This window comes from Protopterus annectens, chromosome 13.part0 (genome assembly GCF_019279795.1).
Source record: "Protopterus annectens isolate FY-2018-M chromosome 13.part0, PAN1.0, whole genome shotgun sequence".
Taxonomy (NCBI): domain Eukaryota; kingdom Metazoa; phylum Chordata; order Ceratodontiformes; family Protopteridae; genus Protopterus; species Protopterus annectens.
Genome location: NC_056747.1, coordinates 990,091,701 through 990,104,749, shown reverse-complemented (window position 1 = coordinate 990,104,749; position 13,049 = coordinate 990,091,701). Strand labels below are relative to the sequence as shown.

At 35.8% G+C, this 13,049-nt stretch overlaps 1 protein-coding gene across 1 annotated transcript in view; it reads right to left on the bottom strand.

Annotated features, from left to right (window-relative positions):
- LOC122788021 (keratin, type I cytoskeletal 13) overlaps positions 1–13,049 on the bottom strand; it is a 64,807-nt gene that overhangs the window by 12,329 nt on the left and 39,429 nt on the right. The window contains exons 6-7 of the mRNA XM_044054944.1: positions 4,987–5,207; positions 4,601–4,656 (exon numbers count right to left, since the gene is read on the bottom strand). Coding sequence (XP_043910879.1) covers positions 4,601–4,656; positions 4,987–5,207 — 277 coding nt within the window. The remainder of the gene's footprint in view (positions 1–4,600; positions 4,657–4,986; positions 5,208–13,049) is intronic.

The following is a 13,049-nucleotide window of genomic DNA, read 5'->3' as shown; positions in this document are numbered from 1 at the left end:
AGGCAGCAACTGAACGTGCCAAAAAACAAAAGAAAGAATATAAGGTGAAGGATCAGATGAGAAGTCAAGAAATGTGGAAAATACATAAATATAGTTGCAAGTATAGAAAACTCCTGGAAGAACCTCATGTTGATCAGGACTGAATGCAGGAATAGTTAAGGAAAGGTGAATTCAAACCAAAAGATGAAAGGTTAATATTGGCGACCTGAGACAGTGGGCTACATACACACTGGTTTACAAAGTCCATTGAACATGTGAGAGAAACAGACAAATGTAGGTTTTGTAAAACAGAAGTGGAAACAGTCACACACCTTGTTGCTGATTGTGACATACTAATGGCAAAAAAACTATATACCGAAAGGCATAATAGTGTGGTAAGACTGTTGCAGTGGGGATTGTGCAGACATTATGGCACTGAAGTGGCTGAAAAACACTAGAAACATGAGCCACAAAGCACCATAGAAAATGATGAAATCTACATCACATGGGATCACCCATTACCAATAGATCAAAAGACAGACGAGAGAAAACCAGATATAATGGTCAATGAAAAGAAGACAAAAGTAGCATTGATCATTGAAATTGCTACACCTAGTGACTAAGTGTCTTGCACACAGAGAGACATAAAGTTATAAAATATCAGAATTTGCAAGCAGAAATGATAGCAATGTGAAAGAAAGATACCCAGACAGTTCCAAAAGTAACAAAAACAACAAAACTAAAAAGACTGCAAAAGAAAAGCAGTTTCCATTTGCAATCCTGTCACAAAACCATACAACTATTGTTCAGACCAAATTTATCTGATTAGTGGTAGTGTTACAGAAAGTATTAGGTAAGGTGTAGACTAAGTGTTAGAGGAAGCTCAGGGCTAAGCTTAGGGTTGGTTCTCATTAGTCATTAGGGCAGGTGGGTGTGCATAGGTAGAGTACAATATAATATTTGACTGTGTTATAACTTCCGTATTTGATACAACTGCATGCATGTTTAGATAATGTGCTATCTGAGATGCCTTCATCAGTCTTTATATACAGATTTGTCTTATCACAAGCAACTGCTCTGAATGTGTGCCAGCCTGACTATGAAAATATATAGTGAGTCATCTCTCTTTCTTAATATATATATATATATATATATATATATATATATATATATATATATATATACACTTCATTGTTTTCTAGGAGCCAAATTATAGCCATGGCCTAATTTGTTAAGTAGACAGCTTAATGGCTTAAGGGCAAGACAGAATAGCAGCAATGACAGGTTGTCACCCTGGAATATCTCCCTTTGATATTTTTCCCCTGGAATAATAATTTGTCCTTTATCATGGCATAATTGCAAAGTGGTCTACCACTGTTTCATGGTCACTGTAATGTAATCAATCAGTGTAGGGTGTATCTTATACATTTTTAAGCACTTTTTTATCCATGAATGTGGGATACTGTCAAATGCTTTTTTGTAGTCAATCCATGCCATACTTAGATTCTTACTGCTTTTACAGTTCCCCATTATGATTTTTATTTAGCAACAAATGATATTGTTTTCCATATGACTTTCTTTTATTACGATTTTGTTCTATTGCCATTATTAAATTTTGTTCTGAATGACTATAAACTCTGTCAGCATCAATTTCAGTGTATAGTTTATACATTGTTGGAAGGCAAGTTATTGGTCTATAGTTTTTAGGGTTAGTCGCAGTTTATTCTTAAGTAGGAGCATTGTTTTTCCTGTTGTTAGCCAGGTTGGAGTCTGTTCGGGGTGCGCATATAAATAGTTCTTACTTATGGTTAAATCTTCATGCAAAGATGTTAATACTTTTAACCAGAAGTTTTGCACTGCATCTGGGCCTGGGGCTTTCCAATTAGAGGCTTTCCTTATCTTTATTTCAATCTCTCTGGCTGTTACCTCATCCCATTTCATATCCCGTACCTTTGAACTTCTTTTTCTTTCTTTTACTTCTTCTAACCGTTTAGCATCTTTGTTATGTTCCACAGGATCTTCATAAATACTTATCCAAAATGTAGCTTTTTCTTCTTTTTTTGGTGGTTTTTCAATTCATGTTGCATTGTTTCCCAGTTCTCTATAAAACGTTTTTGTGCCATCATTAAATTGCTTATTTTATATTATTCCTTTATATTTATCTGTTTATCTTCTAAGTATTTCTGCCTGTGCTGACATTTTTAGTTTACTATTTGCAATAGTGCATGATAAATCCTGACCTGTTATAATAGTGTTCAATGCTTTTATCATGTCTACCTTTCTGTGTATTTTTGTTGAGCTGTTCCCTCTTCTATACTCTTTTAACAGTGATACTTCTTGTCTTAATTGCTTTATAGTTTTCTCTATTCTATGTTTCCATGAGGGTATTCAATTTCTCCCCTTCCTTTCCATTACTACCTTGTGTTCTTGTGGTAGAATTTTATTTCTTATTAATTTAGCTGCACAGTAATATATTCTGTTTACTTCTGTTATATTGCATGGATCTCTATAGACAGTCATAATTACTTTGTTCATTTCTTTTATCAACCTTCTGACCTTTTGTGTTTTATTGACCTTCTGCAGTCTACTTCTTTAATTGATCTTAATATGTCTATCTATCTCCAGTAAATCAAGCAACTTTCCTTTTATCTCATTATCGTCTAAACTGAGGGAACATTTATTGTTCTCCATTTCCCGTGGGCATTCTATAGAAAGCTCTATAGCATATTCTTGTGGCACATTATCTTCAATTTCATCCTGTGTCATCCGTTGCTCTGTCATATGGGAACTCACTGGCCCATCACTCCTCACCATTGACTGCATCAGAGTTGCCACGGTTTCCTGTTCCTTCCCTTGCTGTTCAGCTTCCAGTGAATGTTTATACTGTTTTCCTGTGGAAGGCTCCAAAATACCTTCATATGGCAACTGACCAGTTGCTTCCTGTTCCACTGGGTTCTCCTTAATTTGGATGTCTATTGCTCTGTCCTGCTGTGGTGCTTTCTGAGTTAGATTTTCTACACTGAATCCTTCACTTCATAGGACCTCCATAACCTCAGTTGCTATTTCCTTAACTTCTCCATTACTAATCTCCTTTTCTACTTTTCCTCTGTATCTTTTTATTTTTTGTATTTTAAAGTTTTCCATGTCCAGATTCCTTTGCCTGTATTTCTCTTCAAATATCTTTGGTGCTGCTCTTTTTGTAGTGATTAATTTTGCTTTCTCCTTTGCATAAATATTATACCACATTAAAAATCTCTTTTTCTTTCCCATATCCATATTTCTTCTTCACATACATGTGATATGTCATTGGGAGTTTCATCTTCATTGCATCTAGATCTATCAGATAAATAAATGAATTATGCAATTTTAATAAAACTTTAGAAAAAAATAAGTTGCTCAATGACAACAGTTTCAAAGCATTTCCACTGTATTTGCCTTCGGAAGATACACGCACAGCCTCCTAAGCAAATGACACACCACTTCTGATGTGAAGTTGCCTGGCTCTTCATGCAGCAAGCTAAACTCATTCCATTCCCACAAGATTGCTGATCCAGCATCAGCCACTGTCTCCCATCGTCCTATGTCTGGTCCCTCAGTCACCTGTGCTGCTAATTAAACATGAACTGTCTGGTGCAAAGTCAAGGTGAGGATGATTTTTGGGAATGGAAAATTATGGGATATACACAGCATAGCTGAACTCTCTACTCTATACCTTCAACCCCTTCTCCTGTGCCTTCTCCAATTCTGTTCTCTCTCCCTGAAGCTAGTAAGAATGATGACTGGCTAATGCTTGTCTCATTGTGGCAAATGGGAAGAACTCAAGGACCTGTACAAAAGTGCATGTACAGATGTATTGTGTGCATGAAATAATATGTCCCACACTTGCACTATTAGCTGCAAAGATAGTAACATCTTACTGAAGTTCCTCCATCAACATAACATGGCACATCATTAAAACTTACTAATCTCTGTAGTTATCAGTAGGACAAAGGTGTGTTGACAAGTATGACTATGGGCAGCAGGACAAAGATATGTTGACAAACATGGCTATGGTCAGCAGGACAAAGATGTGTTGACAAGTACAGCTATGGTCAGCAGGTCAAAGATGTGTTGACAAGTACAGGTATGGTCAGCAGGACAAAGATGTGTTGACAAGTACTGCTATGGTCAGCAGGACAAAGATGTGTTGACGAGTATGGCTATGGTCAGCAGGACAAGGTTGTGTTGACAAGTATGGCTATGGTCAGCAGGACAGAGATGTGTTGACAAGTATGCTATGGTCAGCAGGACAAGACTGTGTTGACAAGTATGGCTATGATCAGCAGGACAAAGATGTGTTGACAAGTATTGCTATGGTCAGTAGGACAAAGATGTGCTGACAAGTATGGCTATGATCAGCCAGCAGAAGGAAACAGTAGCAAAGAAGACTAACCACAATGACTCTGCACCACTGCAGCATCTCACCAGCCCAGATGAGGTAAAATCACACACAAATCATCCTAGGAAATGCTATTAAACTGCATTTGAAAACATGTGTCACTCAGTACTGCAGTTTTCCATTTAGGGTAATATGCTTAACAATCAAGATTACTGCAAAAGAGTGAAAAAAGCAGCTACATACCAACGGTTTCTGTCTGTTTGGTTACAATAGAGGGATGTTGTGGTGAAGTATGAAACCTGAAAAAATTTTAAACAAAAAGTAAGTATACATGGAAAGGTCAAAATACTAAGAAACAGTTATCTGGTACAATGTGAAAAGTACTGACCATGTCAGGACTTAGCTGAAGCTGTGTGTGTGTGTGTGTGTGTGTGTGTGTGTGTGTGTGTGTGTGTGTGTGCACGTGTGTGTGTGTGTGTGTGTGTGTGTGTGTGTGTGTGTGTGTGTGTGTGTGTGTGTGTGTGTGTGTGTGTGTGTGTGTGTGTGTGTGTGTGTGTGTGTGTGTGTGTGTGTGTGTGTATATGTTTATAAATAATGTTACAAAAAAGATCATCAGGTTTTTTACTCACTTTCCCTCATCACCTTCCAACAGAATGCGGTAAGTTTTAATTTCATTTTCTAGCCTATTTTTGACATCAAGAAGAATCTTGTACTCATTTGCCTGACGTTCAATATCAGCACGGATGTTGCTTAACTCTGCCTCCTTCTGATTGATAACATTCTGCAGGTTCATCAGAGCTGATGAGTATCGAAGTTCAGTGTCCGCAAGTTGTCCTTCCAAAGCATCTTTCTAAAAAGTTAAAAAAAAGCTCACATTAGAAGTGCACATTTTTTTCCCTCACAGGTTTTCCTGTTGGGGTAACTAAACATTTTTTTCTTTAATTCTCAGAAATAAATTTCCTTTTAATGACTTCTTTATTCCTTTTCATTCTCACCTCAGAATTTTGTTTGTAGAATGTAAATCTCACTGTTCAACGCTGGACTTTTTAAAAAAGAGGGGTACAAACATCATCTGAAATTCAGATTCACATCAACATAAGAAAGGCTAGGGTTTAGCAACCCATTTTCAAATACTTAGCTTGGACTAGAAAAGGAATGACATGAAATATGACTGCATGGCTGCCAGCTCTGGTTCTGTAGAGGTGTAATGCCTTGACTACAACTCTGGCAACCTTAGTTTCAGTAGTAGCTACAATGCTGATGGAGCTTACAGGTAAGGGTAGGTATGCCCATTGTGGGGCTGGGGCGCATACCTCTCAACTTCTTAGAGTAAGAAATCTGGACAAAGCCATACAAAATGGGGGGACAAAGCCTCAAAAATAGGGACAATTTTTAAATATTGCTCTTACAAGTTTAGAAAGTAGATAGAATAACAGGTTTTGCATTAGCACAAATTTTATGAAGGATATGAAGTCTGAAACTCAAATGTCTGTCATTATTTTCTAACTCAAATCATCAATAATTTACCAATGATTTTCTAGAAAACCATAATTTTATGAAAAATTTACCAAAAATATGAGGTAAAAATCTGGACATTCTGTGAACATCTGTACAGTTGAGTGGTATAGATGGGGAAATGGGACAGCAGGGTGGAGCAGGAGTCATACTGCTGCATTCCCTTTTGAGGGGGGTAACATAGACATGCATTCCAGGAGTGAGATTTTATCAACAAACTATCACTTTATTATGTGCTTGCAAATGGGAGGCATCGTGGGGCCTTCTGATGCAGCAGCTAGTATGTTTCCCTGCCTGAGGGGAGAGGGCAGGACTCAGCCACATAGAAAATATATCCTCATAGCGAGGTTTCTGATAGACAAGTGCACAAAATTCTCTCTAGGATGCCTGTATGATGGTCCACTACTGACATCTCTCACCCTAACATTGGTCAAACATTCCTAATGGACTGAAGAACAAATAAGCATGTCTTTCTCTAAGTAGGATTGATGCTTAACATGTACAGGGACAAAAAGGGCATAGAAAAAAAAAAACAAGAAATACGGGGTCATGATGTCACCAGGCTCACTGTTTGAATACCACTGTCACTATATTCTTCATGAAATCTTAGCTATTTAAGTGGTCATTCAGAATCTTTAATCAAATGGGCTGTCATTGATTTCAAGCAACCCTTTAAGTGAACTTAGAAGTTATACCCAGTTAAATCAGGGAATATGTTGTGTAGCTGCAAGTGTGTGAATGATTTTTGAGGCAAACTGTCATTCTGCATTAATATGTGTTTGTTATATTAGGCTAATGAATGCATACAGATACAGAGAGATATAATTAAACACTGTGTAAAATGTAAATCATGTAGTGTAGCTCGTACAGTCACATTAGTCATTGCATAAATCATCTCTACTCCCCTTAAGCCTTATCATGGATTGTTAACGGTAAATGTTGTGGGCCAAGTTAATGTACCATTGTTTGTATGCTCCTTTCTCATACTCTATGCTGATGCAGTGTCTATGGTTCAAGAGGTTGTACACTCCTCTTTTTTTCTGAAAAAGCAGAAGACTGTGAGTTTCATTCCCATCCCTTGTGGTTGGGTTCACTTTTGCCTAAAGTGATATGTTTCAGTAAGCGACCATTTGACTGCAGATCAAGAAGTCATCATTTGACACCACATGGATAGAAAGCTTGGCACTTAATGCTAAGTTTTTAGGATTTAGCTTTTTGTGGCCAAGGGTTTGAGTTCCGCAGACATAATTTGTCTATAGTATGACTCTTGGTATGTCATTGAACCATAAAGTGCTCCGGAGAAACTGATTTAGGCTCCTCAGTGGTCTCCCAGACCAAATGCTTAGTAAGTACCTATGGACCTATAGCATTTGTAATATTTTTTACATATTATGGTATGTGAGAGCTTTCTGTTGTATTGTAGGTGCTGTGAGGTTGTGCGACTTAATGAAATAAAAGGTAAATTTTCCATTTTAAAAGCTTTCACTTTTTATCTGAGTTGTGTAACAGAGATAAATAGTACTGGAGCAGGGTTCCACCACTGAGGCATGCAGGGGACTGCGTATTACTGCAAAAACAATGAGTGGCGTCTACGGAAACAAGTATAGCAGCACAACTCATACTTCACAGAGATTTCCAGTTGTGCTGTTTCACTTTAATGTAGTCTGTAGTCATTCATAATCTGCACAGTAATAGATAAACTAATATGTATAATTATGGCTGCGCAACTGACCAACTTAAGTAACTGTTCAGCTGAGAACCCTTCCATTTTATGGGAGAAGTAGTGTGGGTTCCTAGAAGAGAACACACTGCTTCCCTCCAGAGAGACACATGTGTATGTGTAAGTGCATACATATTCAGATATACATACATATCTTCAGACTCACATGCACGTACCCACACATGCACATATGCCATGCACACATATGCACACACACACGCACACACACGCACACACACGCACGCACACACACACACACACACACACACACACACACACACACACACACACACACACACAAAAACCTAGAGTGACACATACATATAATCTCACATGTGCGCGCGTGCACACACACACACACACACACACACACACACACACACACACACACACACACACACACACACACACACACACACAAACACACACACACATACACTGTCATACAATATCAGGATCTTCAAGCAGAAATGAGAGCAATGTGGAAGAAAGATACCCAGATAGTTCCAATAGTAGTAGGAGCAATGGGTCTTATAAAAAAGAATCTACAATCATATTTAGATATGGTACCAATACATGTAACTCCATACGAATTGCAGAATGAATCATTACTGGGCACATTGCAAGTGCTGTGAAGAGCACTTTTGGCTGACATCAAAGATTGAAACAATACTAATTTCATGATCTTTAATCATACTTTGACTTAGGAATGGAGTCCATTCCTGGAATGGTATTAGAAACCCAAAAGATTTGGAGAAATTAAAAAAGGGAGGCACACAGACAAATTTGTGCACACAAACCGACATTCACACATTCATTGTTAGAACACCCTATCATCACAATTTCCTCATTCACACCACCATCAGGAAACAGTAAACAGCCACCTAAAACACACAGAAACATATATACTTACACTTACAGTAAGCTTTCATGTATACAATCACAGTATACAATGTCCTTATAACTAGATACAAGCAGACACATACTGGCATTGACACTTATATACATACTGCTTACTTGGATCAGCAGTCCAAAAGGAGCAAAGCTGCTCAGTTACACTCTGAACATATTCTCTTAATGAGCTGCATAGCTGCATATGCCTAAATCAAAGTTTGCATCCATACATTTTGTGCCATGCTTTGCATGGATCTTGCAAAGTATTAATTTCTATGAATTGCTGTACTACACAAATCTTTTTTAGGTCATGACCAAAGAGAACCACATTTACATGCTCTGATAATCCTCACAGCTGCATACCACAGGAAGGAGTGTATGAATTAGAAACCCTTGTGTAGTATACAAAACCTCTTTGTATACTACACAACCTGTCTATGAAAACCATCTGATTGTTCTGTAGTAATCTGCATGGCTTTGTTGTGCGATTAATAAAGCCCACTATTTTGTTTATAAATTTTATGTTTTATTCTCAAGAAAGGGAGACACATGGGGCATGGCCAGCATGTGAACTGAGTGGGAGCATCTTTATTTAGCTCTGTCCTTAAAATCTATTTCTGACAGGAAAAATTAAAAAATATTGATCGTGGCAATTCAACTTTGCTGGAATATCACAACTAATGGTATAAGAAGTCTACATTAAAAAAAATTGTATTTTCTATAAATATTCCTGTCAAAAACCTGAAGAGAAAGCATCAGGACCAGAGAAAAGATGAGCTTCACAAAAAATACTATGTCTGACCAAACAATGACGAAGGATTATTCACAATAATTATTAACAATGCAGGACTTGTCACCGAAATTTGATAACATGAACAAGAAACTGGATATTTTTGAAGAGAATAGCAAAAAGCAAATCCAACAACTACAGGAATTGACAGTGACAAAATGACACAACTTGAAAATAGAAAATGAAAACAGAATTTCTGACTATGAAAAACATATTGACACATTAAATAGACAAAATATTTCACTAATGGACAAAACTGAAGATCTAGAAAATAGATCCAGATGCAATAATCTCTGGATTTATGGAATACCAGAAGGAAATGAGGGTAGTAATATGGTGAACTTTCTTAATACATGGCTTCCAGATATTTTAAAGCTTCCAGAGGCTCTCTCCGATGGGATTGAGAGAGCTCACAGATCCTTAAAGCCAGTCTCAGTATCAAACAAAACAGCAAACAGTCTCAGGTCAGTCATAGTCAAACTCTTTTCATCTCAAAATAAAGAACTTATATTAAAAACTGTCTGGTCTAATTCCCTATCAAATTTGGAGAGCACATAATCCGGTTTGATAATGATTATTCATCTGGGGTGATGGCTAAAAGAAAAGTGTGTTTACCACTAATAAAAGGACTTAAAAAAGGCGACTCAAAGTACATCTGCTTTTTCCAGTAAGAATTAAAATCTGCTTCAGTGATGGCCCAAAAATATTTGACTCAATAGAAACAGCAGTGACTCATATATCAAGTAACAAAGTCTTAGACAAGATAGAAGAAATGGATTGGAGTTCTTTTGGTTTGAAATGCCATGCTGAGAAAAATGAATGGAAAACAAATGACAAGAAGAAGAAGCTGAGAGACGAATAAAGATGAAAATCTAAAGATGTTTAAACAAATATTAGAGTATAAGTAGATAGCTCCATATTTTACAAAAAAAAAAAAAAAAAAAACGCCATGAAATATAAAATGAAGTGGGTGACATATACTGATTAGAAACAATCTCATTTGCAAGGTAAATGCCTTTTATTATTTATACTAATGCTGTATTAAACATCTAAAATAAGACAAATATCAAAAAACTGCTTTAATATATACAAGTATTACTAACTTGCTATGTCTTAACATATGAACAATGACATTACCATACATGCTTTTAGGCTTTAATAGTTTAATAACACAATGCTATACCGCTTTTGACTCTGGTATGAGTGACAAGGTAAATGCCTTTTATTATTTATACTAATTCAGTATAAAACATCTAAAATAAGACAAATATCAAAGAACTGCTTTAATATATAGAACAAGCAGTACTAACTTGCCATGTCTTAACATATGAAATATTGCATTACCATGCATGCTTTCAGGCTTTAATAGTTTGATACACAATGCTATATTGCTTTTGACTCTAGCGTGAATGGTCATATAACTTTAAAAAGCAAATGTTTATGATCTGTTCCTTTGTAAACTATGTGCTAATAGTTACAAGAGTGCTATTAATACTGCTTGGGGCACTTTTCTGTGGTGCAGTGGGTGCTGGTAGTCATTTTAAATGAATTAGAATAAACTGAAAGTATATTATGGGATTTACAATGGGCACACTGGTCAATCAATGTGCACATTTTGGAATATTAATGGGGGGGTCATTGTATAATATACATTAAAACATGGTGGATATGTCCTTGCTTTGCCACCGATTAACCTTTACTCCCTCAACTGTGTGCCTAATTAGGCCTTCCTGTCTCTATGTGCCTCTAAGTGACTATATCCTAGTTATTTGGTTAATAACCTAAATACTTTGTATTAACTTGTGTGACTGAGTTATGTTTTGATCCTTTTAATTAATTTAATTCTGTTTGGAAATTGTAAAACCTGATTTATATGTATATATGAAATAGTATTTTGTAGTATGTGTGTAGTATGAAGTCTAGAGCTTTTCTCCCCAGGCCTCCGCTGAAAATGGACATGTATCCAGTCAGACTAGCCCAGTCAACAAATGCAAAATAAAATAAATAAATAAATATGAACCTACCTGGACTGTGTACACATGGGGTTTGCAACAAATACTAACAGTCATCTTAGCTGTATATTAAATCTGACATAAAGAAATACTAAAATTAAAACGGTCACTTAGAAATATACATATGGGTAAAAGGAGATATATGTATGCAAATGAAGCAAGAGATACACTCATAATAAAGTGTTGTCTAAATAAAATGTTAACACTATACAATAGATACTGTTACACTGAAAACAGATATTGGTTGAAGGTCATTAAATAATACAGTGAGATAAAATATAAGATGTATATAGTAGGACAATGTTGTATTTAAAGTTGGTTACATATTTTATTTAACTACGGACAGTAATATTACATAACAATCTCTGTAATAGTGTTTAATTGAATATTATACAATTCAATAGTTGAAGTTTGATAGCACACAAGCAATAAGGATTTGATGCTTTTAGTTATATTTGTTGTTGGGAAAGCTGAGGGAAGATGCTGAATAGGGATAAGAGGGGTCACGTGAATGGTATTCAAGGATGGGATGTTTTCTCCCATGAAGGGTATGACTGGTTGTTTATATTTGGAAAACCACTTTTTACACCGACAGTTTTTATTTGTATGTTTTAAATGGATGTTTATTGAATTCATTTATAACATATATGAAATGGATGGTAAAAAGTTTTCAGCACACATATAAGGTTATGTATAAACACAAAAACAGGACAATGGTTTAATACAAAGGTATAGTTAGACCAACTGTGAAATGCATTTCTATCAATGTCAGTGGCTTAAATAACAGCTGTAAAAGAGGAAGTTTACAAATATATCTTAAGCTATGTAAAGTGCAAGTAGTAGTTTTACAAGAAACACATCTTATACAGCAAGACATTAATAAGATTAATATGCATAATTACACATTGCTAGCAAATTCAGAATATAATAAAAAGCAAGGAGGTGTAGCACTATTATGGAAAAAGACTACCTTGATGTCCAAGATCATAAATACAGTCAATGGTAACTCAAGAATGTTTTGTTTAGTGTCAATATTAGTAAATGGTTTGGCTTATACCCTGGTAAAAAAATATTAAATACCAGGACTGAGTGTTAGGGCAGGCAAACAACATTTAGAGGACATAATACAACATTCCAAAGGTAATGCAATAATTGCAGAATACTTTAATTGTATAATGAAAAAAGAAGATGCAAATGCTAAAAACACAAGAAATCCCCACTATCAAAATTATTTACAGAGTTTACTGACTCCTATATCTTAATGGACATTAACACATATGCTGAACAAGACTCATTGATATTCACACATTACTCACATAGACATAATAACTTTTCCAGACTAGAAAGAGTGTGTATAATAAAAGATCTTACCACAAAAATAAGGAAAGTCAAAACAATCACCTGCACCTTCGCAGACCACAATGCAATAACTTTTGAAATAGATTTTAATTTTAAGAGAAAAGTTACAATCATAAGAATTCCAGCCTATATAGCAAACCTTAATGAGTTTAAACAGTACTATACTGCAGAGATGCAAACATTTCTAGATTTAAACCTCACAGATGAGGTAGCAGACATATATATGTGGGATGCAATGAAAGCATATTTATATGGGAAGGCGGTAGCCTGATACAAAAACAAACAAAAGCATTGGAATAAAGAACTGGCAGAACTACAAACTACAATAGACAAAATTAAATTAGATATTCATAAAGGCAACTTAGCTTCAGAAAAAGAATTAGAAGACCTCAAGAAAAATAC